This window comes from Nicrophorus vespilloides, unplaced genomic scaffold (genome assembly GCF_001412225.1).
Source record: "Nicrophorus vespilloides isolate i.1.1-1 unplaced genomic scaffold, Nicve_v1.0, whole genome shotgun sequence".
Taxonomy (NCBI): Eukaryota; Metazoa; Arthropoda; class Insecta; order Coleoptera; family Silphidae; genus Nicrophorus; species Nicrophorus vespilloides.
This window is the reverse complement of record NW_017100088.1, coordinates 811,443-838,601: the sequence shown is the minus strand read 5'-3', so window position 1 is coordinate 838,601 and position 27,159 is coordinate 811,443. Positions and strand designations below refer to the sequence as shown.

The 27,159-nt window shown below is 34.9% G+C and overlaps 1 protein-coding gene across 4 annotated transcripts; it reads left to right on the top strand.

Annotated features, from left to right (window-relative positions):
- The first annotated feature begins 3,474 nt into the window (after positions 1-3,474).
- Positions 3,475-26,836, top strand: LOC108567425 (protein held out wings). Of its 4 annotated transcripts, XM_017927887.1 has the most exons (8): positions 3,475-3,926; positions 18,883-19,016; positions 19,499-19,615; positions 19,720-19,860; positions 21,964-22,060; positions 22,111-22,434; positions 24,210-24,313; positions 25,915-26,836. In XM_017927887.1, the coding sequence occupies exons 1-7, from the start codon at positions 3,800-3,802 to the stop codon at positions 24,296-24,298; spliced, it is 1,029 nt and encodes a 342-aa protein (XP_017783376.1). In that variant the 5' UTR covers positions 3,475-3,799; the 3' UTR covers positions 24,299-24,313; positions 25,915-26,836. The 4 variants fall into 4 exon arrangements, with proteins under 4 accessions (XP_017783376.1, XP_017783375.1, XP_017783378.1 ...); XM_017927886.1 differs by lacking the exon at positions 25,915-26,836 and having other exon boundaries at positions 24,210-24,749; XM_017927888.1 differs by lacking the exon at positions 25,915-26,836 and having other exon boundaries at positions 3,476-3,926; positions 22,126-22,434; positions 24,210-24,749.
- Positions 26,837-27,159: the final 323 nt, after the last annotated feature.

The window sequence follows — 27,159 nt, the reverse complement described above, 5'->3', positions numbered from 1 at the left end:
CACATGATCTCGAAAAATCAATAAGAGGAATAAAAATTAATTTAACGGGGCTGTTAATTGAGTCAATGAAAATAGAAGCATATGCGACAATATGAGGGTTAGGGGAGTAAGCATCCGTACAATTAAGCACTCACCCCTATGATGGTACAAACGTTATGCCAAAAAATCATTATAGTGGCTTTAACTTCTGCATAAAAAAAAGTATATTCATTACATTAACTCCTACATGCAATTGAATATACAGTCAAAAGAAATATATTGATTAATGATTATAGTTCAAATTACTTGTACTTGTTACTTGTCGCATAACAAGCACCTCGCATAACGAGCAAAATGAATTGTAAGAAAAATGACTCGCTTAACAAGCGACGTTTCGCATAACGAGTGACAATGAGAAGAGAAGTCGCGGATTGCGCGACATACATAATTTTTAAAACTTGTGTACACATATTATGTGTATTTTTGAATATGTTTCAATTTACGAGTAAAAATCCGGAAATTTTGGAACGGATGAAACTCGTTAAGCGAAGTTCCACTGTATTTAATTTTAATAAAAGCACCTTATTTATTTGCCGGTAATGATAAATTATTCAAAATTTAATAATTTTTAGCAAGAATTAAGCAATTTATTGGCAAAAGAGAAAAGAGATGAAACGATCTTAGGAAGTAGAAATCAACGATAAACAAAAAAAAAAACAAAAAACAAGAGATTTGTTACGCAACTTGTTATGAAACAGGAACGCTCTGTACATGTGCTATATGGATTGAATAATTGAAGTATGCATGCTGTATCCATTTGTGTGGATTTTTACGACGTCGAGCGTGGAGAAAATCGAATTAAACTTCAATGACATCCAGCGGTTTAGAAATTATGTCAGTTTCGTACTCGTTCTGTATTCTGAGTTGAGTAAATAATTTCAAGTAGATTGTAATTAGGCCTCTCGAGAAGCGATCGACGTTCACCACTCGGCAGCAAATGCAATTGTACACTTCTTAATTTTATTATATTTAACTGTAAACTGTTTTCCTTTTATTACACTGATCGTTCCATTCACTTCTTTGCGTTCATGAAAAAGCGAAAATTAAAACATTAATTAAACATTATCATCATCTTAATTAAAATTAATATTCCAATGCTTTCAAGACAAACTGAAAGTTTTTTTTTGTAAATATAATAAAACGGAAGTAATTTTCGAAGAACCAATAAACAAACCACTTAAAAGACGAATTAATTAAACTTAAGAAATATCAATTTAGTTTAGTTAAATAAAGAAAACACGAACTTTTCTATCTGTAATAAACAAAAATTCTAAGCATAGTGAAACGCCCTCAAATAGTTTCAAGGACGTTGCACCTAAAAATAAACTTACACCCTTAGGAAACGTTCTTTTCCACAGCAGATTGCCTTTAGAAGAATGTAAAAGAAAGACATTTGTGTATACACAAAAATTTCCTCAATTGTCAAAATTTAATACAATTATAAAATTGTTACGTAACACGTTAAAACGGTTATTGACACTACTTTTTATTTATTAGAATGTATTCTCAACTCGTTCGCATGTGTACATTTTTAATTAGACACAAAGTGGGAACTTGTTAAAATGTTTTATTTACAAGTGATACTAAAAAGTGCATATGTTTATTGCATCATACGTTACTCTGTGCTAATAAGATACAAATAATTAAAATAGAAACCCTCGTGTCATCATAAATAGCATTTTTTTTGTTGAAGTATATTATTAATATTGTATTCATTTTGTATCTAATTCCAATTATATCTGTGTTTGTCTACTTCGAGCTCTTTTTTTAATCTGAATTTATGTGTCCAACCAAACAGTAGTAACTACATTTCCGAGCATTGAAATTACTCATGTCGTCTTTACGATGAGGAAAATGACGTGTTGCTAAGTAACATCAACGAAACAAAGAATTACGAAAGGCGTGTAATGTAATATAAATAGGCGGCTAACTTGAAAAGGAAGAAAAAAAGAAGACAAAACAAAAAGTTGTTGAAACTGTGTGATAATAAGAAAAGACCATCGTTGAATAACAAACTGCTTGTTTACAAAACCATTCTCGAAGCTATTAATTTGGAATAACAGTTAGGAGAAACCATTTTCCAATATTTAAGTACTTTAGCTACTTTAATTCCATACAAATATATGCAAATAAAAAATATAATTTTATGAAAATACTTTACTTTGTTTAAAAAATATACTTAAGAATAATTAATTCAGCTTTTAGAAGTTGTTAAGTTTTTGCTTAAGTTGTCTTATTGATATTTATGTAATAAAAATATTTTATATTTTTTTTTATTTGTTAAATGTTGTTTAAGATTAAATTAAATATTTAAACTATAAATAAAAGCGTTTTCCGTTCAGGAAATAATTAATATTCATTTGCAAGTAATACTTTATTATAACAATTAATTATGTAATATGCAGGAATTACTCACTACTCTATTACGTATTTTGTGAGAGATGTTAAAATATGGTTTATGTAGTTATTAAATAGACTGCGTACAATTATTAAATAAATTACAGGAAATGAATGTAAGTTTCAATTAATTAACTTATTTTGATAGTTAGAAGTTTTATATTTTAATTAATAATAAAGAAATAACATTTAAGTTTATCTAATAAATTTATTGTTTCAGAACTGTACAATATTGAGGATATTAGTATTTGGGTTACAAGTAATAAATATTCTTTCGGTATTGGTATTAAATAACATGCGGCTGGGATTAGGGGTGTGTAGTAACGTGTATTTAGTGAGTGAAAGATTTAAATCTGTGGTTTATAGCCAGAGCGTGGGTAAAGGATGAATTAATTGAAACCATATGCGTGTACGATTTTTGTACTGGCTGAAGTGAAGTGGGCCAAAGAAGAAACGCTTTTCATCTTAAACCCTGACAAATACAAAAAAATGTATTAGTAATCTATATGGAATTTGTTTCAAATGTTTGGCGTTTTCTTGTTTGTAGTAAATAAATTTTACAATGTTATATAAACTATTTGTTTGTAGTTAACATTGTTTCAGCAGATTTTTCTTGTTGTTGGTCTGAAGTTTTCTAGTATTCCTGAAAAAGTGTTAAACTATTTTGTTTGATGTTGGTATTGTTAGTAATTTATATTGATATTATTGCAGCAGTTGGGGAATTAGCGTTTTCTTTGAGAGTAGGCAATCACCCGGTATATATGTAAAAACATAAATGGCGGATAATTTTTCTTGGTGGGTTTCGATGCGTGTTTTTTCCGTTGCCTATCCGAGCTTAGAGGTGAGGTGTCCGTCTGGTGATTAGCGGACGATATGGTATTGTAATATATATATTTATTTTTATTTGGTTTAGTGGCGAAAGAAGAAGAAAAAAGGTGTATTTTGTTGGCGACCTTATAAGGAAAATACAAGTCTGTTGGTGATGGTGCGCATGACCAGGTTAGATACGCGCAAGATGGTTGTCCGGTAGGCTCAGTGACGGCGTTCCTAAGCTCAGTTTTATAGTGCGCGGCCGATTTGACGGACCATCCATGCCAAGTTGGAACCAAACACTATTCCTAGATTAGCTAGCAAATACAACAGACATACATACACACACAAACTACGGACTCGTAGCTAAAAGCGTAGACAGAAGAAGTACTGCTGCTACCACTACATTACTACCACAACACATCCACAGTTCGTTCGAGCAAGGACGCAATCAGCAGAGCCAGCAGTAGTTAAATTCGCGAACCGTCGTCGTTCCCGTTGGGTGGTGTTTATTTGGTTGTTTGAGTTTTAAAGTTGACCAATTTACACAAAGATGAGCGATCCGAACATTGCCTCGACCCAGAGTATAGCGGACTATCTGGCGCAGTTGCTGAAAGATAGGAAGCAGCTAGCCGCCTTCCCGAACGTCTTCCTCCACGTTGAGCGACTCCTGGACGAAGGTAAGACAAGATAAATGAACCCCACGCATCATCCTCTGCACCTACATCACGCATTCTGCACAACAACACATTCTATAGATACATGTCGGAACATGTGACCACGGTGACGCACTTAGCGAGACAACGCGACCTTTCTGAACTCGCCGACTTCGAGCTGTCCGTCGCGAAAATTAAAAAAATAAAACCTTCTTCTCACCACTGTAAGCATCCCAATCCATCATCATCTACCTGCACCACAACGGACATAATGACCAACCCTAAGTTCTCCCTCGTATCGAAAACTCGCAGACAAAAAAAAAGAAGCATCATGCCCTTCGAAATTCTTCACTTTCTGACCTTTAATACCTCCCATCACACTTGTGTCAATGTTATTGTGATTCGTCATGGCAGCAGGTCCAATCAATTCTGTTTATTTTCGTTATCGCCGAATGATGATAGCATTCAATAGCAACCAATCAAACGCAGCTACCGCACGAATATCGCCCATTACAAAAGGATAATTGAATTATTTGCAAACTAATCGTTTCTCGCAGCACAACAATAAACTCTGTATCGGATGTATTAGCCAGCACCACATACATTCCCGTCTAGACGTCTTATCTCAGTTCCAATAATATCAACTCGAATCGCCCGACCCAACAAAGCTTGATTGATAAATCGACAATCATTGAAAAAAAATACAGCTACATTCTCCCTAAACACGAATTTCTCGTTGCTCTTGACTTTCCACTCGATTGATGTAAATCGAGAGCAGGAAGCAACAATTATAGTTCACCCTGTAAATGATTTTTACCGCAAGCTTTTTTTCGGTGCTTCGAGTGGACTGGTTGTCCGTATAGAATTCTACCTGTGCGCAACCCCCGTGTCAAAGGGACGAGTAACAACAACCTGTTGCGTTGGTAACCTGTTGCCGCGTGGGTGCTTCGAACAAAACAACTGAGAGAGACAGAAGAAAAAAAAAAAGAGAAGTCGAACCGAGGGGAAGAGACGCCGCGGAGCGTGATTGCCGTTTGTTCCCTCTATTGTTACGTAAAATCCGAAATACCAGCGTTTCCTTCGACGCGCCGCATTCAATTGTCACTGCCCGGAGTATGTCATGTATGCTTGTTTCTATTATCGCAGCTCCGAGAAGCAAATACCCTTTCCATGTTTACCGAATGCTAATTCGCTGATAGCATTGTTTGCCTCTAGTTTACAGTAGATTTCCCCTAAAACAAAACAAAAACGTGCTTAGCAAAGGTGCTCACCTCCATCCATGCATTCATTCGACCAGAAGAATTTGAAATCTGGGTCACAAGATAGTATTGATACTATACAGATTTACTTAATACAAATACCTTGTTTGCAAATCTACTTATTTAAATATCCGTACAATTCTACACAAAACAATTAACCGAAGAATAAACAAAACGTTATTAGAAGATACTTAAATACAGATAAATCCTAAACGTGATCTTTAAACAATTTTAGGGTATATACTGAGAACGAGATTTGGTAAACCAAACTTTCACTAAACACTTCCTTCGTTTCCCAGTAAAGCCGATTATTGTTTTCCCCTTTCAAGCAAAACCAGTTATTCAAATCTCTCCCCGATACATACATGTAATTAAAAAATTAAGTTCTGATTAAAGTGCGTACTGACAACTTTAAAAATAATTAGTTTTGATAACAATCTGTCCATTACACTAAATTAGCTTTAAATTTTATTTTAAAGAAATGTTAGTGATTACATGATGCAAATATCTTAAATTAACTATTCAATCCACAGAAATTTACGTTATCAAATTGCATGAATTAGGTTTACATCATCATATCTAAAAATACGAATTACCGTATGCGTTTACTACTATGGTTTCCGTTCCACCAATTTAACGTTTCGTTATTTAGATTCGCGCTGAATAACGGTTTCTTCAATCCCGATCATCCTTCAATCCAATATCGTAATAGAACATAAATATTGCGAATAAAGTGTGAAATTAGAATCAAGCAAATTACCATTTTCTTTTGCCTTTAATCTGAGCACTTTTGCTTCTCCGTTTTTCTTCCTTCTGAATATTAATAGATAATGTTATTGCCATTGCGCCGTTTAATTATCACATGCGTGAGAGAAGCTGATATTTTACGAGGCAAAATGATGTCATTCGCTCAGTTTTATTTTATTTTTCATATGTACACGATATTTTAATCCGAGCTGTTAGATCAAAGTTATTAGATTCCTTTTAAAAAAATATGCTAATTAACTCCTGTTCTGATATACGTCTTCGGCTGGATATGTTTTAATGGTCCTTTGTATGAAGATTGAATGAAAAGAAGTATAATTGTGTTGCAATAAACTGACGTGTCTCGATTGACTACATTCATTCTATCGCTATGAATCAATGCTCGGCAATGGAAAAATAAAACGATGTCTCGGTGTACATTTCATTCAAAGTTAAGTAAATAAATAAGTCTGGTTTTTGTGTCAATATCGCAAGAAGCAAGGAACGGAAGGAGAAGAAGCAATAATATAAAAAACGAACATCAAGAATATATGTAGCTGAAATGTAAATATTGACCTGGTATTGCCCACTATAAACCTCGTTTTTTTCCTACAAACTATTGACAAGCTACAGTAAAATACATTGTATTTATTTAACAATTGCTACAAAATATTGTAATCTATGCTACCGTTTTCCATTTTTCTACTGCAAATGTTTTGAATATAATTTAGTTTATTCATTTTAATTATGCATTTCTGAAATTGATTTAATATACATTTTAAAAAAAGATCTAGCATGTTGATTCTGTATCAAGTTTGAAACATTTATTTTGATAGTTATTGAGTTAGTTGCGAAGAGAAGTATATGGATGTGGGTAGTTCGTTTTGTATGGTATTTCTTGGAAGAATTGAACCGCAAGAAACTGCTCGGCATACATACATGAATATGAAGAAAAAAAAAGAGGAATAATAAATAAATGTTGTTATGCTGCGATGGTTGGCAATGACATTCTAAAGACATTTCCATGGAGAAACCGTTTATTATAAATCAATGTGCATAAAAGTTATGGAAACGAGCAGCGAGGTGACGTTACAGAATCGGTGGAAAATGGATGAGGGAAAAGCGGTGGAGACGCACAGTTATACCGGACGTGGATGCTGGATAAACAGAGAGCTATTCTTAGAATTTCGATGGTGTGCCTGCACGAGAGTGGATGGATGCTATTTCGGGCGCCTGTTTTTCGGGACGAACAGGATCCATGTGTACTTTCGGACGCATTTAAAAAGTAGGAGGCCAGAGTCGAAAGAAAATAAAGATGAAGTAGAAGACGTTTCTGTAGTTTGTCGCGTTTGCTTGGATCCAGTGCTAATTATGGCGTTAGCATCGATTAGCAGATGACACAGCGTTGCAGCGAGCGAAAGGTTCTTCGACCAACAATGGAGAATAATGAGAGGAGGAGTTGTGCAAAAAAAAAAGAATGAGAACAGCGGAGATGCATTCCATCATTGGGAAGATATTATGATCGATTCGTGCGGCGTTTTCCGTTTTAACGGGCCGTCGGCCAAGGATAATGGACGGGGATTTCTTAAATATTTTAATTGTTCCACGAGGCACGGTCCAATACTCTCCTCCTCCGTCGCTCATCGCACGCACATGTTTTTCCCTCCCACATCTATCTAGCTCGTAATACCATACGATTTTACGTCTTGCTCCCGTCTCCCTCACATTTTGTAACATGCTGTTCGGAGTGCATATGTTTTCTATAAGGAACACGAGGCATCCAGCCTACTCTATACATCCAAGCGATGCTTCCAAAGATAATCGGGCGTAAACCAGAAGGGAAAAAAAAGAAGTCCGCGTGGGTTCGATCAAATAATTAAATTACTTCCACCCACGTCGCATGCATATACACACACATGCACACGTTCATCAGAGGAGGAGGGAATAACGTAAATAAATAATAAATCGAAACAACATGAAAAGAAAAAGGCCGAAACGGGTTTCGCATTAATATAGCTTTGCGAAAGTCATAGAGCGTATTAAGGATTCCATATGCAGTTGTTTCGGGTACAGTTAGTGTAGCTTCATTTGCATAGGAAATAGTTGCTGCAAATACATTATAACCATGGGACACACACAAACACCAGAACGTTTAACGGTTTCCCATCGTTGTTTCATCGGACTTCGGACGAACGACCATTTCCAATCCGGCTCTAAAAATACTGGCGCATGCCGGGAAAACCGAAATGCCGAAATGTTTATACACTTCAAGTTTATTTTCGAGAGCGAATCATTTTCACACTTTTGACACGCGTTCATTCCGCCCGATCCTCTCTTCTTCTCTCCTTTTTTTTATCTCTGTTCCTTCTTCTCTCCATCTCCATCCCGTCAAAACCGATACGTGACTCACGGCCGTTACGTAACCGCGTCCCATAATTTATTGCAATTAATCGACTCGAACGGAGCCAAGAAGCAAACATTCCTACTACTTTAAAAAAAAAGTAATTAAAATAAAAAAAAATTATAATATGTTTAATTACAGAAACTCGCTATCATTACACCAATTCGACTGATAAGATATTGGTTTCGCGGTTGCAAAATTAACAAATTTTAATTAATGTTTCCATAAAACATATTACAACATATTTACAGTTAAAAGAAAACAATTTAAGATTATCCAAAAAAAAAACATCTTCAATTAAGGCACTTGTTTTGTTAATATTGTTGTTGTTGTTATAAGCGAATTAAAACTCTCTGAGTTATTACATCTGAGTCCACTCGAGCTCAATTACTGGATGGGCCTTTGTGCACTTGGATAAATACATGATTCAAGTGTGTTTACACTGTTCTACTTAAATTCCAAAATAGAAGTGACGAAAAAAAAAACAGCTGGATAAACGCAACCGTTTAGAATGGACGTTGCCTCTTCTAGTGGTAACCAAAGACAGACATCAGTATTATATTGAAGAAACGTCAAATTCTCGTGAATGATGATGCACTGTCCGTATCATAAACGATACCATTGGTATCGTACCAAAGGAATTTACAAACAAAAAACACTTGGGGCACATTGGGCGTGGTCTAATGTGGAAGAAAAGATTATATTTCAAAAGGTTTTGTAGCAAATACGTTTTCAACTAAAACGTTTTTAAGAGCATGAAACATATTTGTAATTATCTTTATAAACTGTTACACATTTTGTCACGAAAAGAGACATAATTTAATAGACTTGATGAATATTCAATGAAAATCTATATGTTAATAGAAATATGATATTTAACGAAAAGATTAATAAAGTCGTGATAAACGTGACGACTTTAAAGGTTTTAAAAACTTAATATATTGGATAAAGTTTGAATATTTTAATATATAATAGTTATATTTGTGTATTGCTTAATTTTGGATATTATCATCTTTTCATTCATGAAATGATTATTTTTTTTAGTTATTAACCAAGTAACCATTGTGTTTCCCTATGTTCACTGATAATACTTAAATTATTGAAATTACAAATATTTAATAAATTATCACGTTTCAAAGCAAATATTGATGCAAATAAGGTCTTGAATATTGTAATACTAATTACAGCGTTTAACTCGCTTCATTCCCACGACGATCCTTGCCCTTAATTGAGTTTGTTCTGGATGGGCAGTCGTGTGAGAAGTCGGGATAATAAAATTGTTAAGAACTAAATCTTAAGTAACTGTAGGATTGGTTGGTTTTTGAAGCGTTTTTGGGATGGAAAGGAAGTGTTATGTTTTTTCCTTCATACTTTTTGGGTTGAAAGTAGTTGGTCAAACAAGACACGTTGTTTACTCTCGCGTTTCTTGTACGTTCACATCCGCGCGCCGCCTCGCCGTAGTTCTTCGGGCGATCAGGTGTGCGCAGGCGCGACCGCTCAGGAATGCAGACCCGCTACTATCCATCGCACCAAACCCACCAATGGAGAATGGAAGAGAGACGGAGCGATGATCGTGGATGATGGGGAAACGGGATCCGATACACGGGATTGCACGTGGAAGAGCGCCCAACCCGCCGACGCAGAAAATCTCTCTCTTTCTCTCCCTATTTGCGAGTATATGATGATGATTCGCTTGCTCTGCATGACCCACATTTCATCGGACACCAATCTGTTCCTTCTCTCTCTCTCTCTCCTCCAGTTTCCGCCCCTCAAATCTAAGGTTTTACGCAAATATTTCCAGCGAAATCAACCTTGCTTTATTGCACACCAATTAACTCGATTTAGTTGTGCTACAACCACAACCTTGCAAACAACCAACTTAATTCCAGTTCGCGCTTCCGTTGTAAACGCAACCATACTGATTTTTTTTTATTCCAATACATTGCAGAGATCAAATCAAGTGCATTTAAAAAAAAAACACAGCGAGGAAACCGGAGTGTTTTCGGTATTTTTAGTCGAAAGGTTCATAGACCTTCCTCCTCTTTTTTTGTTGGGTTTCCTAAAACCGAAGGTCCCCTGGAGCGGAGCCTCTCGCATTATTTGTTCCTTCCAAGTAAAGAGAAGAATAATAAATCACTTGGCACTTATGTAGGTGGAGGACAGAAGCGTAACGCTGTTGAGAACACCAAACCAAAGAATCGAAAACCATATAGAAAATGACATTTTAGCCAAGGTCTCTCTTATAATTACAGAATTAAAACTTGATCAATCAATCAAATCGCATCGTGGGCGTACGATCACACTGCTATTATTATTGCTAATAGATTCATGTGTTTTTTTTTTGTATAATTTTGTTGATCTTGCATCGGAAATAAATCAGCCGAGATCATAATTACAGTGCTTCGGCCCATCATTTAAATTAATTGACATTTATCCGGTTTTTAGTTGTTAATCTCTCGGAATTACGCAATTCGATACTTTTTTTTACTATTACAAAATCTTAATAATTGCACCTATGTTTTTTCTTTTGCTAACTACATGGGAATCAAGTGTTGTTTTGTTTACAAAGTGGAAATAACTTATAATTATCAACATACAGAAAAAACATTAATTCTTCTTACACAATACTTCTATTTAAAGTAAATTTTACTTTTTTTAAATGAAGTTTTCAGACTTAGTTAACGCTTAATTTAAATAACTTTAATTAAAATACAAATTGTATTATTTTTTTCAACTAATAAACAGCTGCATTTGAAGGATCGTTGATTAAACTGATGACAGTTTCAGGGTTATACAAAAGCGTGTAACCTTTATGCATCTAGAACTTGCACGGTTTTGTAGAATTAGAGATGAATATATACTTAATCAGACTTTTACATTTTTTTAAACTATTTTTCTAATTAAACATAACATAAATTCAATTTCGTAATAGAGATGCGTCATAATGAATATATTTCGATAGGCAACAAATGTTGCACTTACATTATGTAACTATTTGGTATTAACAGAAAAACTATAATTGTACGTTTATTTTGAATGTGCTTCGGAGTTAAAGGTTAAAAAGAAAATGAAAGTAGATTGAATAGGATTTGCAGATGCGATGAGTCTCGCATCTGCGTCTGCAATTGTCTTAAGTGTCCATGTAAGTTTCATTCTTTATTTAAGACTTAATTTAGTTTTCAAGTCGATAGGAATAATTAAGGAGATCTTTCGAATCATCCATTCAATTCGAAACGTCATCCAGATGTTAACCTATATTGGCTTTGTCAGTTCTTATCGAAAACGATATTTATTATCATATAATAACAACATTAAAGTGCATTGATATCTCTTCGTTTTAGATAAACTTGTTTTCATTCATTTATACAAAACCATTATATTACTACGATTATTAATATTTATAATTGTGTTAATTTGGTAATTTAACAAACTGAAATGTCAATTTCATAATACATTATTGGAAAACTTTCAATGTTCAGTATTTCACAGAATTTTTTAGTGAGAAAATGTAGCAAAATCTCAAAAAATGTTAATAAAGTACAAATAATCTGGTTCTTTTTAAACAATTATTGGAGTTTTTCTTTGACAGATGTCAATGAAAAGTGTAACTTTTGCAATACTACTGGTTTTGTTTCTGTAGACTTTTCAAGTTAATTGTCGAGTATTAGATTCAGTATAGAAATGTGAAGTAAGTGTTCAAAATAACGAATGCGATGAGTAACTGTATGTGTCAACAAAAATTAATGATTTTGATTTGAAGAGAAGCAGTCATGGCGCTTGCGGGTGACACGCAAACGTGAATTTGAATATTAATTCACATCCAACCATCCCGAATTCGTATGACTCGTCTATCGGTATGTAATGGATAATGCGATTGAAAGGAAGGCGATGTGTAAGCATGACGAAACCGCAGGATTACGCTTAAATTTGATAATTCCTTCGGCCTTTCCTCGCCATTATCCTCCAAACACATATTTTTTCTTTCTTCTCTTCGAATTATCTGCAGTACGTTCGTTCCTATAACCATCCACTTGCCTTAATGTCAACCGAAGGCAAGGCCACTTTAATTAAATTATGATCTGAGCCGCGGCGAGAGAACAATTCACTTTTTAGAATATATGAACCATTCATCTGCTCTCGTATAGCAAGGATTTTTGCCGACGGAGATCTTTATCTTCGTGACTATATATAACGTTCTCTGAAAACAAATTAACATTCCTGCAATTTTTTTCTGAAATATATCTTTGTCCCGACATTTATGCTCAATTGCATTAGGTTTTCGATGGCGCCTCTTGACTCTTTGTTTTTTTTTTTCGACTGCCGCACCTAGGATCGCCCACGACCGATGTTACGTAACACATTTTTTTTTATCTTTGTTCCACGGAGTCCACAAAATTCGCGCAAATTAATAAACGCAGAAAATGCTTTTTAATTGGGTGGAAACCGATACGAATCGTGCGGTGATTAAAATGTTAACAACAACAACAATAATATTAAGGTTGGCGCATTATTAATGCATCCGAACTTTCTAAACTAATTTACTGCGTGCGGATCTGGCTAATGCCAGGACGCACCCTATCATATAAGTAGGAAACTGTGTGTTTTTTTTGTATGGTGGAATGACCAATTCGGAAGTCATTCATAGAGCGATACCTTTCGCATCATTATTTTTACCCGTGACACCCGGTCCGTATTTATAGCCATTGACCAAAGTTTATGTTTAGGCTTTGAGCAATCGGTGATACAACTTCTCTGACCGCTCGCCAATGCTTGTTGCTTGCTCCTCCATCATCAGTATTTTTGTTACTAAGATCAGATCGATCGTTTCCACCATTCAATGAATTGTAGAGATAGTTGAGGCCGCGTTTTGATTGGCGGGACTTTCGAGATACAGTCGCTATGTAAATATTGATCTAAAATAAGTAAGGTGTGACCTGGACAGGTAGAACTCCATCTTTATCATCGATCAGAGGAGATTAATTTATAGCAGTCTCTCGTTTATAGCGCACGCAGTTTCATCTTTGTTTACTCGACTGGAACTTGCCAATTCACAAGTTAATAATCGATATTTTTACACCTGGTTTAAAATATTCAAGCAAAGCTGCTGACTGCATTCCTTGCTGACGTTTCACATTATTTCCAGCTGCAATGCATTTCTGATTAACAAATCAAGAAAACAATTAATAATTTGTTGTAAAATGTAGTCTTTTTTTGAATCAAAAGTTTTCAATATTGTTTGAAATGTTTCCAAATTGGTATACGGTTAGCTTATAGAGATAGTGGCAGGATAAAGTTGAATGTAAAATTTGCGTTAATGAAAGTATATGCTGTAAATGCTTTCGTTAATTATAGATAGACGATAATGTGTAGTTGCTATTCCAGCGATGCCCGCAGTGATTGTATTTATAGATCTTTTGTTTTGTCCGTTTGGCATTGGCTCAAATTGTCGCGGTGCATAGTTTTCCTCTGTTCTCAACTCATCAAGGCTGTCGTGCGATTTTATTGTTGCTCAAACGGCGAAGAACAACAAGAGGCGGATGACGATGGAAACCACAATTGGTTTGAAGAGAGTTTCGCGTGATTAGGAGGAATATTCGATGTATGAATATGTATTTCAATGTTAAGAGAGAGATAGAAAGAAATAAAAAAAAAATAATAGCAGCAGTACGAATGATGAGGTTCGAATTCTAAGCAGTGATGTCATCCGGCCGGTGACAAGTAGGACGTTGATAAAGCTTAACGAAATGGAGAATTTGCATAGGTAAATAACATCCATTGTGAGCGTCTTCTTTTTTTTTGGTACAAGAGGAACGAACGATGATGGATGCTTGCGATATCTCTTAGGTATTGATCCAGAGATCCAGGGGTCAATTATTAAACTGCGTCGAGGTAATTGCATTTCTTCGAAAGCCGTGCTCTCGCGAACAACAACAACAACGGCGGCAGCGGCGGCGGCACCGTTACACAACTTTCTCGTCACGTAACCCCGTTGCGTAGCTGCTGCCCATCTGCGTCCAAATCGATGCTTTTTGGGCGAACCCAAGACATCCCTCAACATCTCAACCCCATGGTCCATCCATTTCACCCGTGAACCAAGCGTGTCCGGGAATACGATTCATCTGCGACGTCCAGACGTCCACCATTTCAAGGCATTTGCCGCCGTGTGGAGTCGTTCTGTTCACTACTTCTCTCTGTGTGTATGTGTGTGTGTTAAAGTATGTGTGGGTAGGAGGATGAACCGGACGGACCGCACCTAACTGGAAACAAAACATAAACTTGAATTTTGAACACCTTCAAACGGATGGGTCACGGGAGAAGAATGGATCCATTCAGTTTTTTTTATTTTTCGATTCTAAATGCCTCAATTCACTCGCTGCATAAAATTGAAAGCACGTTTTTCCAGGAACTGTGAATATATCTCATTATGCATCGATTGAAATGCATTTTCATTTCAAATCTACTTCTCTTTTTTTCTTACCAACCCTGACTCCGCATAAAATCTTGAGTGGGTTTCTTCTGTTGCGCGACATACCTCCGACCATATGGCACAATCTTTGAATATATTAATTCATAAACATCTTGGCAACACAAGAAAGCAGCTAAACTATTTTACATAACATCATTAATCTACCATTGAGTGATACATAAACTACCGAACGATATAATTTATAAAGTGATATTATTTCCAACAAAGATCTTAAGAAATATTAAATCGTTGTCTTTCCGCCCTTCTATATCAATTTTATTGAATTACTATTATATTTATTAATAAATAATATTTATTGCAACAATAACATAAATAATTACAGACAAACGAGTTTGTAATAAAAACCAGTCATGTGGTTAGTATTTTGTTATTTCAGTAAAATCACTAAAATTTCATCTTGTCGTATATATTTATGATTACAAAATACGTTTCTACGAACTGTTTGAGTTTGTAATTTGCTGCGTGTGTGTGTTTTATTTAGTTTCTGCAATGTGGCATTAACGTATTTATTTGCACATGGTTGTTGCACTCGCAACAAATCGGTAATAACCGAATGGATGGAAATAAAATGTGTTACTCAAGAGGCATTCAAATTGATGGTCAAACTTTGAGCAGCAGCAATTGCACGTGCATCCAACAAAAAAAATATATATAGTAAAATTAATATGTTGAACAGATGTTCGGTGAGATGTCGAAATTGCGTGCAAACAAAGTAATATAACTGTGTTACACAGCAAATGGATGGAGGAGCTTTGGCAAAACAAATATATTTATAGGCGCGAAAATAGAAATGCTCTAAAGGTATTATTGCTTGGACGAATCGGCCAAACGCTTGTCAGGGGATTGTCGTCGACTTAATTATTGCCATCGCGTTTTAGAAAGTAGTTATTTAACACGTATTTTAACTTAAAATCTTAGTAAATGATCGTGAAATGCGCAGATATCTTCATCCGCCGCTTATTAATTGCATTACGAAAAGCGTGAGAAAGAGTCTCAAATTAATTCTTTGTTGCATGCAACAAGTATGATATGTCTTAAGATGGAGCAGAAGGATTGTCCGAAATCGGCTTCCGGTGAGACGAGATTTCGTAAGCGCGAATGTCTGCAGTCGGGTTTGGAGGAGGAGATACATTCGTGTTACGCAATTCGAATGAATTTATTTATTTTTTTCGTCGTCGTCGAAGTCCGATCTAAATTTATGCACGCCCGTCGTCGGTGAGGAACACACCCAATCCTTTGGCCCGCAGCCAGCGCGAATTTCCATGCGCCATTAATCATATCGCAACCCTCATTTCCCGAAATCCATTCAGTTCCAGCCCAGATACAAGAACAATTAGCCATTCCCACTTCCTCCAATTAGCTCTTCTCTTCATTCAGCGTTTTGCGACGTATCAATTTACGTTTCATCGAATGCTGCATTTGAAGATTGATATCATACAGATGCTACGTTTTTAGTTCAAATGCATTGCGCTTTTAGCTCGTGTGGAAACGTTTCGAATAGAGTGCTTCGGTTTTGGACATGAGCGATGTCATTTTGTCGCACCATTGTCCATTGTCTCCGAGGACGCTCAGCGTGGGCCGACGGATAGGGAACGGGCGTTGTTGTTGCGTAATTACGAGGCCCTCAATTGTTTCCGAGAAGAAAGAAACGAGCGAAGAAAGTGTGTCACACAACATCTCCGTACCTAATAATTTCATCTAATTAGACTACTTTAATTGCAGTTGGAACTCATTCGAAAATAGCTGCTTCGATGATGATACATTTTGTCAGATAAGATCAGGAAAAAATAAATAAAATGAATGAGTTTTGGGTACGGTCGATCGAGTAATTTTAATAAGTCTAAAATTATCGTGCAAATCCCCAAAGTCTTGGCATATCGGACGAGATGCGCGAAAAGGACGATGATTTTGCGAAACGCTAAATATAAACAATTTTCTTGCGAGTGTCGTCGGTTTGTTTGCCTTCCCTCCCAACAAAGTTAAATTTGTTTTTGGAAGTTGCACAAGCCTTCTCTCATCCGCCCGTTACCTAAACAAACAGCCATTCACTTCGCAAATCGTTAATTATAACTGGCAATTGATAATAATCAATTATTTTTAGTTAATTCCTCGCATTTGAACCATGAAAATAGCAAAACATGTGATCGTCCAGCAATTTCAGAGATTTATTTAGAATTCTCATTTACTATAAGCTGCCAATTATACCATATGGTTACTCTGAAAATTGCTGAAAATCTTGCAGATAACTGAGCCAATCTTGACTTCCCATTACTTAGTCAATCGTTAATTATAACGGACAATTGATTATAATCAATTTATGCTTCGTTGACTTCTCAGACTTAAACGATGGCAATATCAAAACCATATGGTCATTGTGGAATTGCTGAAAATCCTGCGCACCAATTGAGAGTTTTTTTTAAGTGTTCGGGGCAATCTTGACTTCTTCAGAGAGCCACTCGAAAAGGGGGCACTTGATCGGGCTTTAAGAGAATACAGCAGCAAGCAAGAGTAGTAACAGGGGCAGACGCGCAATCTGTGCCGGCCACTGACCTTAACTTGTGCTACACGTTTTACTCGCTCAGAGATACACATACACACACACAAGAATAAGCGCGCGCCCTCAGGTGCTTCGTTCGCATTTCCAAATGGAATTTATAAATGTATGAGAAAACGTAAAGCGAAACGAACGCAGTTTAAACAATTAAAGCTAACACGATAATAACGAGCAATTCTTCCATCCTTTCAGACTGTAGTTTCCAATACCATTATCCGCTTCATTCGGTTTTTCCACGAAATTTTCATCTGAATGGAGCTTTCGCATCGTGTTTTATAAAATTTAAATTAAATGCAACTTAAAGGTTACAATCTACATTCCTGTCCGTAATTCTAGTGCGCAGCGCAACGCCGCTCAAATAAGTAACATTAAATGTTAATTTCTTACTCAGCACTTTAATAACCCAATTATCTAATACGTATTTATGTGGTTGCTCGTAGCTGTGCCCATTTGGACTAATTCATATTAAAAATAAACGCTTTATTAAGATTTTAGTAATGATAAGGGCGATGGTGGTCCTTGCGTGGAAGAAGCTGTTTGATGATGGAGGAGTTCTCGAGGTCCGGTCGCGTCATGTATTTTTAAACGCAGACTCTAGAGATCAATGATCTCGAGAAATTAAAAATATAATACATATACAAAATGCCTCGAAGGTAATAAATGTATGGTCATAACTTCGTATACGATTCTTAGAAACAGTAATTCGTCGTTAGCTTCTTATTGCTGTTTTGGCTACTAGAGATTTATTGCACCGTGATTGATCGAAAAACGATCCAGAATTCTCAGGTGCACACGTATAAATCTAGGTGTGTATATATAAATTTTGCTAAAACTCGGGCTTGACTGACTCATTGGCATCGGTACAGCACAAAAATAGAAGCACTCTTTCGAAAACCACCCGCCATTTCGTGATAAAACGCTAAGGAGCGACACGATAAAATGTACACTCGAATTCAACGCTCCTACCTAAAAATCGGTTTTGGACGATCATAAACATTTGCTCGTTTCTTTGCTAAATATCATTGATCGACCTATGATTCATTCTCATTCATTAGCCATTCGCGAAATCCCAAGGTTGCGTGATTTATAATTGGCGACTAAATATACCCGTGATGACAATATCTTGGACCTTCTTGAACAACGAGCAACGCGTTTCTCAAAGCAGTTGTAACTGTTGCATAACCCATGAATACCTCAACAAACTTGATTTAACAAACAACGAAAAGGGAGGCAGAAATAGGGCCGTGAAATGTTCAAAAAAAATTAAAAAAATATACAACAAATCTTAAAATACATTTTCATGTATACTTTAAGGAAAAGGAAAACATTGCTTTCTTGTAAATTCGCCCGTCCCGTGAAACAAATTGCCTTCTTTCCGTGTTTTGTTATTTCAGTTCGCCGTGAAAAGTATTTGTTTTCTTTTACAGAATTAGATCGCGCTATTCCCTGCGTTATTTACATTATCCTCTCTTTAAAAGAATCCAGCTTGTCGAAAGGAATGTTTTTTTTTAACACGAGTTTTCGCTTTGTTTCAGAAATCGCTAAGGTTCGAGCCAGCCTCTTCCAAATAAATGGAGTCAAGAAGGAACCGCTCGTTCTGCCAGAAGCCGAAGGAACAGTCACAACGCTTACAGAAAAAGTATACGTGCCGGTTAAGGAACATCCAGATGTAAGGATCTATTAATTCATCTCGTAAAAATAGTCTATTATAGTTAATCACTGTAATTCAGGGGGATCTTGCTACTTTGTAACGTCTATAATTTATGTACTTATCCAATGTTAATTAACTTATTTAGAATTGACAACGAAGTAATTCATTTAGTCTTTATCATTTGTTAAAAATTTATTTATACTTTCGTAAACTCTAATTTGTACAAAATGAAAACGTGATTTTCATAATTTATTTACTAATTATTAAATTGTAATCGTCATTTTTGCACGCGATAATGAAATATATCAATACTAATAGTTGCAAATATATAAAAAAGCAAGGTTTTCTATTATCTACAATTATAACGTTACAAATTGCAATTTTAACGCGATTTCACCACTTTCTAATTGCATTAACATTGGCAGACAGTTAATGCAAAGATGTTTTTTTTTTCGCTAATTACTGTTTTTTTATTTAAACTGTGCATCGTTTCGTTGCAGTTCAACTTCGTTGGAAGGATTTTGGGACCACGCGGCATGACGGCCAAGCAGCTGGAACAAGAAACTGGATGCAAGATTATGGTGCGAGGGAAGGGCTCGATGAGGGACAAAAAGAAGGTGCGTTTCGTGGGATGGGAGCAGCGGATGTTGCGAACGAAGTCCTTGACTTCTCGAGTGTTTGGAATGGAATTAGTAAAAAAAAAATTGTTTTGACATTGCAGGAAGATCAGAACAGGGGAAAACCGAACTGGGAGCATTTGGCTGATGAGCTGCACGTCCTGTTGACCGTCGAGGATACAGAAAACAGGGCTCAAGTTAAGCTGGCCAGGGCAGTCGAAGAAGTCAAGAAGTTACTCGTACCTGTAAGTGTTCGAAACTTGCGTCTCTTTCCTGCGGGTAGTGAAAATGTGAAAGTGAAAAATCCGAGCGCACAATGAATCAGGTCAGATAAAAGGCGCGCTTTTCTCGGTCCGCGCCTCTCCTCTCGCTCACTCACTATGCTTCTTTCCGCGGATTTCAGCAGAAGGAATAAGTAATGAATGTTAATGGCATGCAATGCGTACACGCGCGCGCCTTTGAGACGAGATTTTGTATGGTTTCACTTCAATTACTAAAGCATGTTTGTGTGCTAATGCTTTTGACAGAAGCGTGAATTTCATTTGCAGCCTCTCCGGTAAAACCATTTAGTTCTGCCGCTGAAAAACTCTTCAAATTACAACTACTTGTAGCCATGGTTTCCCAACACGAATATGCTAACTATACAACCTCAATACCGGCTGCATTTTTGGGTTTCAGTACTAAAGTGGTCACGTACAATAAATAATAACCATTTCTCCGAGTTGCCCTCAATTATATACGAGTAAATAATTGAGCCCTGTAAAATTTCTTAAACTCCGGCTGATTTTCGAATCTGATAAACAGAAGCCATAAAGCAAATGCTAATTGGGTTGATTTCATCCTATTTTTTACCATGATCCATGAGGTCAAGACCGAGATGAATTTAGATAAGTCCCATAACGATTCATATTATCAATCGATTGTAGCCTTGTTTTGTTATTCTCTATCACATGAAACTTTTGCAATTACTACAGGCAATAATGTGTCTCTCATTATTATCTCGCATTCTTGATTGATCGATTCGATTATTGTAGTTGAATAAATCTTCACATAGATTTACATTTTGTTTTGCTTAATACTCATAAGCAATAACTCACTTCTCAAGTTTACCTATAAATTGCAACTAATTAAAATCCTAAAGAATTTAAATTGATATAATAAACATATAATTATTTTCATTTCAATAATTCAAATTGATTTGACTTGAACACAAATAAAGAATTCATCTTTCAATATGCTTTCAAAATGCCGACTTGAGTAGGAAATAATAAAAAAAAAATGCACGTGCAATTTGCATAGATATTTATTTTTTTTTCCGCCTGTTGCTTCTGCTGCACTAATTGAAAAATGATACGTTCATAAAAGTGAAACTTTATACAATCAGATTTCATTAGTGTATACACCGGTTTCCATTGCAAGAATCAATCACTGTTAAACAATTCGGTAATGCGAATCGACAACTGAAATTACAATTTTCAATTTATTGTGAGAACAGTTTTGTTAACACGATTCATTAACATAAATAATTATCTTTGAATATGGCTATATAATTGAGAAAATGATCAAGCAATAGTTTATAGCGAAGAAAATGGGTTATTTGAAATAGGAAGTAATTATTTAAAGAGATAAATTGTTGAAAATATTAATATTCATTATGGTACGAGAATTTGTTTATTGCGTTGTTGGTTGTAACTGTATATGTTAGGTTTCTATTCTAATTGATCGTCGGTCTTAATGGCAAGTAATAATTATTGATAACGTAATTTATAGATTAATTAATCAGAGCACAATAAAAGCAGCAATGATTTAATAATAGGTTGTAGTGCGTTTGTTTACAACTAAACGTTAAATAACATTACAAAAGTATACCTTTTGCAACTTGTACGTGTGACAAGTATTTAACTTTGATAAATATATACGAAATATTAAGTGGAAGATGACTAAGAATCTGTAAACATCTGTAAACGTTTCGCATAACGAGTGACGATGTGAAGAGAAGTCCCGGATTGTGCGCCTTCTACATCATTTTTAAAACTTTTGTACACATTTTACGTGTATTTTTGAATATGTTTCACTATACGAGTAAAAATCTGGAAATTTTGGAACGAATTAAACTCGAGGTTCCACTGTATATTTAAACTATTTCCATTGTTTGATTTCGTATTAATGAAGAAGAAGAAATGGGAATCCTATATTAAAAGAGTGTTAATAACGAGTTTTATTTCTCAAGAGAATCTTCAAAATTGACCTGATCATTGATAAATAATATTTGTAAATTTAAGTTAATTTTAAGAGTGTAATGGGCTTGTCTCTAATCGGAATTGTGTTTTTGTTTTGTGTGTTTGCAGCAAGCCGATGGTGAAGATGAGCTTAAGAAAAGGCAGCTGATGGAGTTGGCGATCATAAACGGCACGTACAGAGACTCCAGCTCGAAGGCAACCTCAGGTATGTCTAAAATAATGTTGGATCGGATTTGATTATCGTATTAATTGGAGGATTTTTCATGCCAGCTTGCGATGACGAGTGGAAGCGCGTCGCGATGGCCGCCGAGACGCAACGGCTCCTCTCCCCCGGTATGCCAGGCATCGCGACGCCCATGAGGACGCCCGCCACCCCACTGGGAGCACCGTTGATCCTGTCGCCGCGCATGTCCGTCCCGACGACGGCCGCCTCCATCCTGAACGGCTCGGCACCGCCCGGCTCCCTCCTCTCCCCCGGCGACGCACATGGTCTCATCTACGCCTCATACCCGGACTACAACTACGCCGCCCTCGCCGCCTCCCCGCTGCTCACCGAATACGCAACAGCTGATCACTCTGGTGGGTTATTTGCTCGTTGACTCTTTTACCATCCCCAATTCTACTACAATTGGGCGAACACTTATTAGATCTATTACTATTATTATCATCATTATCGAAGTTTTAATACTTTTATTTTTTTTTTGTGTATTCGCAAATATTTGGATTGTGGGATGCGTAGGAATTATTATTTGTTTGTTTTATTTTTTTTATATTATTATTTTATTTTTGTTTGGTTTTTATTTTGTTTTTAATATTTTTGAAACGGGTTTTTAGCCAAATGTAGTGCCATAATTGCGCAGCTCTGATTTCTTTAATTGGTGGTATATATAACACGATTTCTATCTCACATCACGAACAAAACCGTAAATTCCGCTACACTTTTCTATCAAACAAACTTTTAGTCAGAATTTCCGTTCTATTATTCTACATTTTTTTTTTTCGTTTATTATTTTATTTTTCTTCTAATATATTACAATATTTTCTGTGATACGAAACCGCTAACAAGGGTTATTTTTTTATTATTTTTTTTTAATTAATTTTGTTTTGTTTTTTTTTCATTTAAATTATTATTTTACACGGAAGGCATAAGAAAGTGGATGAAAATACGTACTATATTATATATTTCATTTTATATCCCGGACGTACGTAGAGAGTATTTTTAGCAGAGTTTTTATTTATCTATATATTAGTGTGTGCAAGTCATAGATTTTATTTATATAATTATTATTATTATTATTACTGTTAGTTCACTTAGCTAGATTTTTTTTAAAATATATAAATTACCCACTGGGACGCGCCATCGTCGGGCGTCGGAAGTATTTCTTGTTCTGTAGTTCTCGCAAGACCAAAATTAGTTTCGAACAAAGATTTTTTTTTAAATTAGCAAAAAAAAAACTTATTCAATCAAACTGTGATAATTTGTAATTATTCTGAAAGAAGAAGAAAAAAAGCATCACTAGCCTGTACTTAGTAAGAAACGGACGAAAGTTATTCCAAGTGCTGATCGACGCCTTCGAGGCTCGTCCCCGGTATTCACTCTATTCGAGTTTCACAATTTCCAAAATCTATATAATAGAGAACAAAAAAAAATATATATATGAAGAAAGTATAAGGTATTAATTCTATTGGAAGTATATATATATATTTGTATATAGTAAGCGCTTATATAGATGCATTTATTATTAAGTTCTATTTGTTACCTCAGAAGGAATTTGTATTTGTTTACAAATTGCGCACACAAAGCTTTCAGATTTTCGTTCATTCTTCTTACATCAACGAATTAGTGAAAACTAATATTTTTGATATTACAACTTTATGGTGAATTCATGTGGAACAGCATGGACGAAAATCAAGTGATATCCTATAACACGCAGTCCGGGCTTGAGTGCTACCATTTTAGTCTGAGACTTAGGAATTGAAGATCCGGATTGCGCGTTAACGGATATCACGAATATAGAACAAATCATTAGTTTCGTGCAATAGTTTTTTTTTTATTATTATTTTGTTGTTGTTTATGACCGAGTTTTCCATCAAAAGAAGTTATTATATTAAGGCTTTATTTGTTCACACATAGACATATATATTTATATATTTGTACTTTTTGTTTTTTTTTTTTATTTATGTATGGTATATATATATAGATAGATATATGCGGCGCTTCAACTAGTGGACGTCTCTATTATGTTATGTAGTTTGATATTTTTCCACGCGTATTTTACTTAATTTGTTTTTGTTTAAATCAAAATTTTGTGTTTTCTAAGATGTACGAATAATGAACATAATTGTAATTGTAGCAGGTGCAGCTGCTGTAGCTGCTAAACAGCGCAGACACCTAGGCCAGGTCAGGGAACATCCTTACCAAAGAGCAGGCGCTCTGTCTTAAATCTTTTTAGACAAGGTTAGTTGCGTTATTACATTTACTACATAGATATATATGCACAGATATATATATTTAAATATTTATGTTACTTGTTTTTTATTATTACTATTATTGTGTACATTGTGTATTACTATTATCCGCCCTCATCAGTCAATTCTCCTTCAGACGTCGTTTCTAGCCGCCGCCCCCCAAATAATCTCACGATTATTATTATTTTCTATTAAATATTTTCGATCGAGTTTTTTTTTTGAAAATGCAATCAAATTTACGACACGAGCCCCCACAATATACAAAAAAAACCCGAAAGACTGCGTCGAGACTAAATTAATTCAATTAACAAACATCTCTCAGTTTCATTCCATTAGATCCACTTACGAATAGATTTGTACTTCGTTTCGGGTTGGGAAACCCGAATAACATAAATTAATCTATACTTCTACGATTTATTTTATACTTAATATTTTTTTTTGTATTATTATTATCTACTTAATTGTATTATTGCGAGGGCGAACAACTTGAAAAGCAAGCAAAGCTGCATTTCCTCTTTTAATCGAGGATCGAAAACTCTCATTTCCACAACTTTTTATTTGTTTATCTCAATTGTTTTATAGGGCAAACGGCGTATTATATACACACATATTATATATATATTTATGAAATTATTGTTTCTATATTTTTATTTTGTTTCTATATATTTCACATATGGCAAATACAATATTATTATATTATACTCTTATATTATGATTTTTTTTGTATGTTATTTGACTTGCGCCAATGTGGAAAAATATATTTATATAAAGAAAAATTGATCTTTTTTTATTTTTGATTTTTGTTTAACTTTCACACTTGAAAATTGACTCTGGTACCCGAACACGTTGTTATTTATCTTAATACGATTAACATTTAGTAGTCTTTAATTTCCACTAATTCCACTTGGCCAAGTTGTTTTTTTTTAATGATTAATTCACTGATTTGGATGCGCGAAAATATCGTGTAAAACAAAATATTTTAGCGATATTTTCGTGCGGCGAAAAAAAAATGGAGAGGTATTTAAAAAAAAATTGGTTCGGACGAGTCAAGAAAAAAACAAAAGCTTTACTAATTTGTGCCCAGTGTCGCGTCTCACTACTTTTCTTATTATATATATATATATACACGGATCATAAACAATTGAAAGTTTGCATGTGATCTCTTTTAATCTGTAAATACTCGATTTGTCCTTAAGGAATCTTTCTATTTATCACACATTTATATATACAACACATGCTTTTGTGATCGACTAACAAAACATCAAAGCTTCTCTTACTATTATTATATAGTTCACTCTCGAGACACTGGGCGTGTACATGTCATTGTTGTTGTCCTTTTTATTATTTTCGTTGTTGTCTGTTGTCGTCTTTCATTATTGTTTTTTTCTCTCGATTACCGAACGAAGCAATCAGTGCAATTTATCTATTTAATTTATTTAATTGATATATAATATTTATTGATTTTATTTATTTATTTATTTTTATATACTATTAAGAATGAATTATTTTATTTATTAATCGACAAAAATACTAACATTCTGTTTTTTTCTTTTCTTTTCTTGTTAACACCCCCGGTTGCCCGGCCTGTAGGCGTGCTAACTTGTCACCTGCGCCACTCGACTAACAGGAAGCGGACCATCTACGGTAGTGGTACGTCTAACAAACATCACTAACCCTGCACTCTGTACTAAGGATCACCATTATTATTATTATTTTTAATTATTATTTTATTATTATTACTACTTATTATTATGTACGTTTCTATTATTACTTTTTACACACAAACACGTACGTTACAACACTAACTGAAACAAAGAAATGAGGAAAACATTTAACAAACCAGTCAATTATTCGAAAACTTTATTTGTTTTCCTTAACTAATTAAGATATGTTTGTTAACATAACATTGACGATGAAAGCATTTAAAAAAAAACAATAATTGGCAAGCCAAAATCAATTAGTAAACTTATCAAAGTTTAAATTTTTTCCTTAATTACGATATGTTGATCAACGTAACTATTGTCTCTTCATGTATTCTACATATTATGTTGTGGTGCGTGTGTGTTTGCGTGCGCCTGAAGAGCGGCAACGATGGAAATCAGCAGCAATTACAATTAAAGTCGTTTTAAAAGGTCTCAAAAGCCTTAACAGCTTTCGGACGATTAATATTATTTTTTTTTATATATCATGAGAAACTCTCTGCCAAAGTACAAATTTCGAGTTTCGAAGCAAGTGCCAATTTATTATTATTATTATTTCTATTTTTTTTTATTAACTTTTTTACTAGGAGATTATATATCAAAGCAATCGGAAGATCTGACTCATTTGTTTTCTGAACTTAATGTAAAGCCGCGCGATGCTCGCCAAGTGACCTGCAACTGCGTTGATTACCGCACAAAATACTTACGCAAGTCACTTGGCAAGTAGAGAGTTTGGTTTCGATGAGACGCGTTTCCTTTGCTCGAGCGAGATCAAAGAAAGAAAGAAAAAATCCACTTCAAACAAAACAACACTTACACAAAAACAAAAAAAAAACTTAAAACGTAACTTGATTTTGCGAGAACTTTTGTAAATATTTTTTTTGTGTAAACATCTTTGCGTTCGTCTCGCTTGAGCATCGGAAACTTTGAGGTAGGTACAGAGGAGAATTAAAAATAATCAAAGGTGACTTAATCTAAGTTTGTTGTGCTTAAATATTTAAAAAAAAAAACTTTAATTTAGGTCTGTATATGATATTACTTGTTAACTTTTTGAGAATCAATTAAACAAAATAATTATTAATAATTGGAAACGACAAAAATGAAGAGAAAAAAATCAGTTTAGCTTCTCGATTAT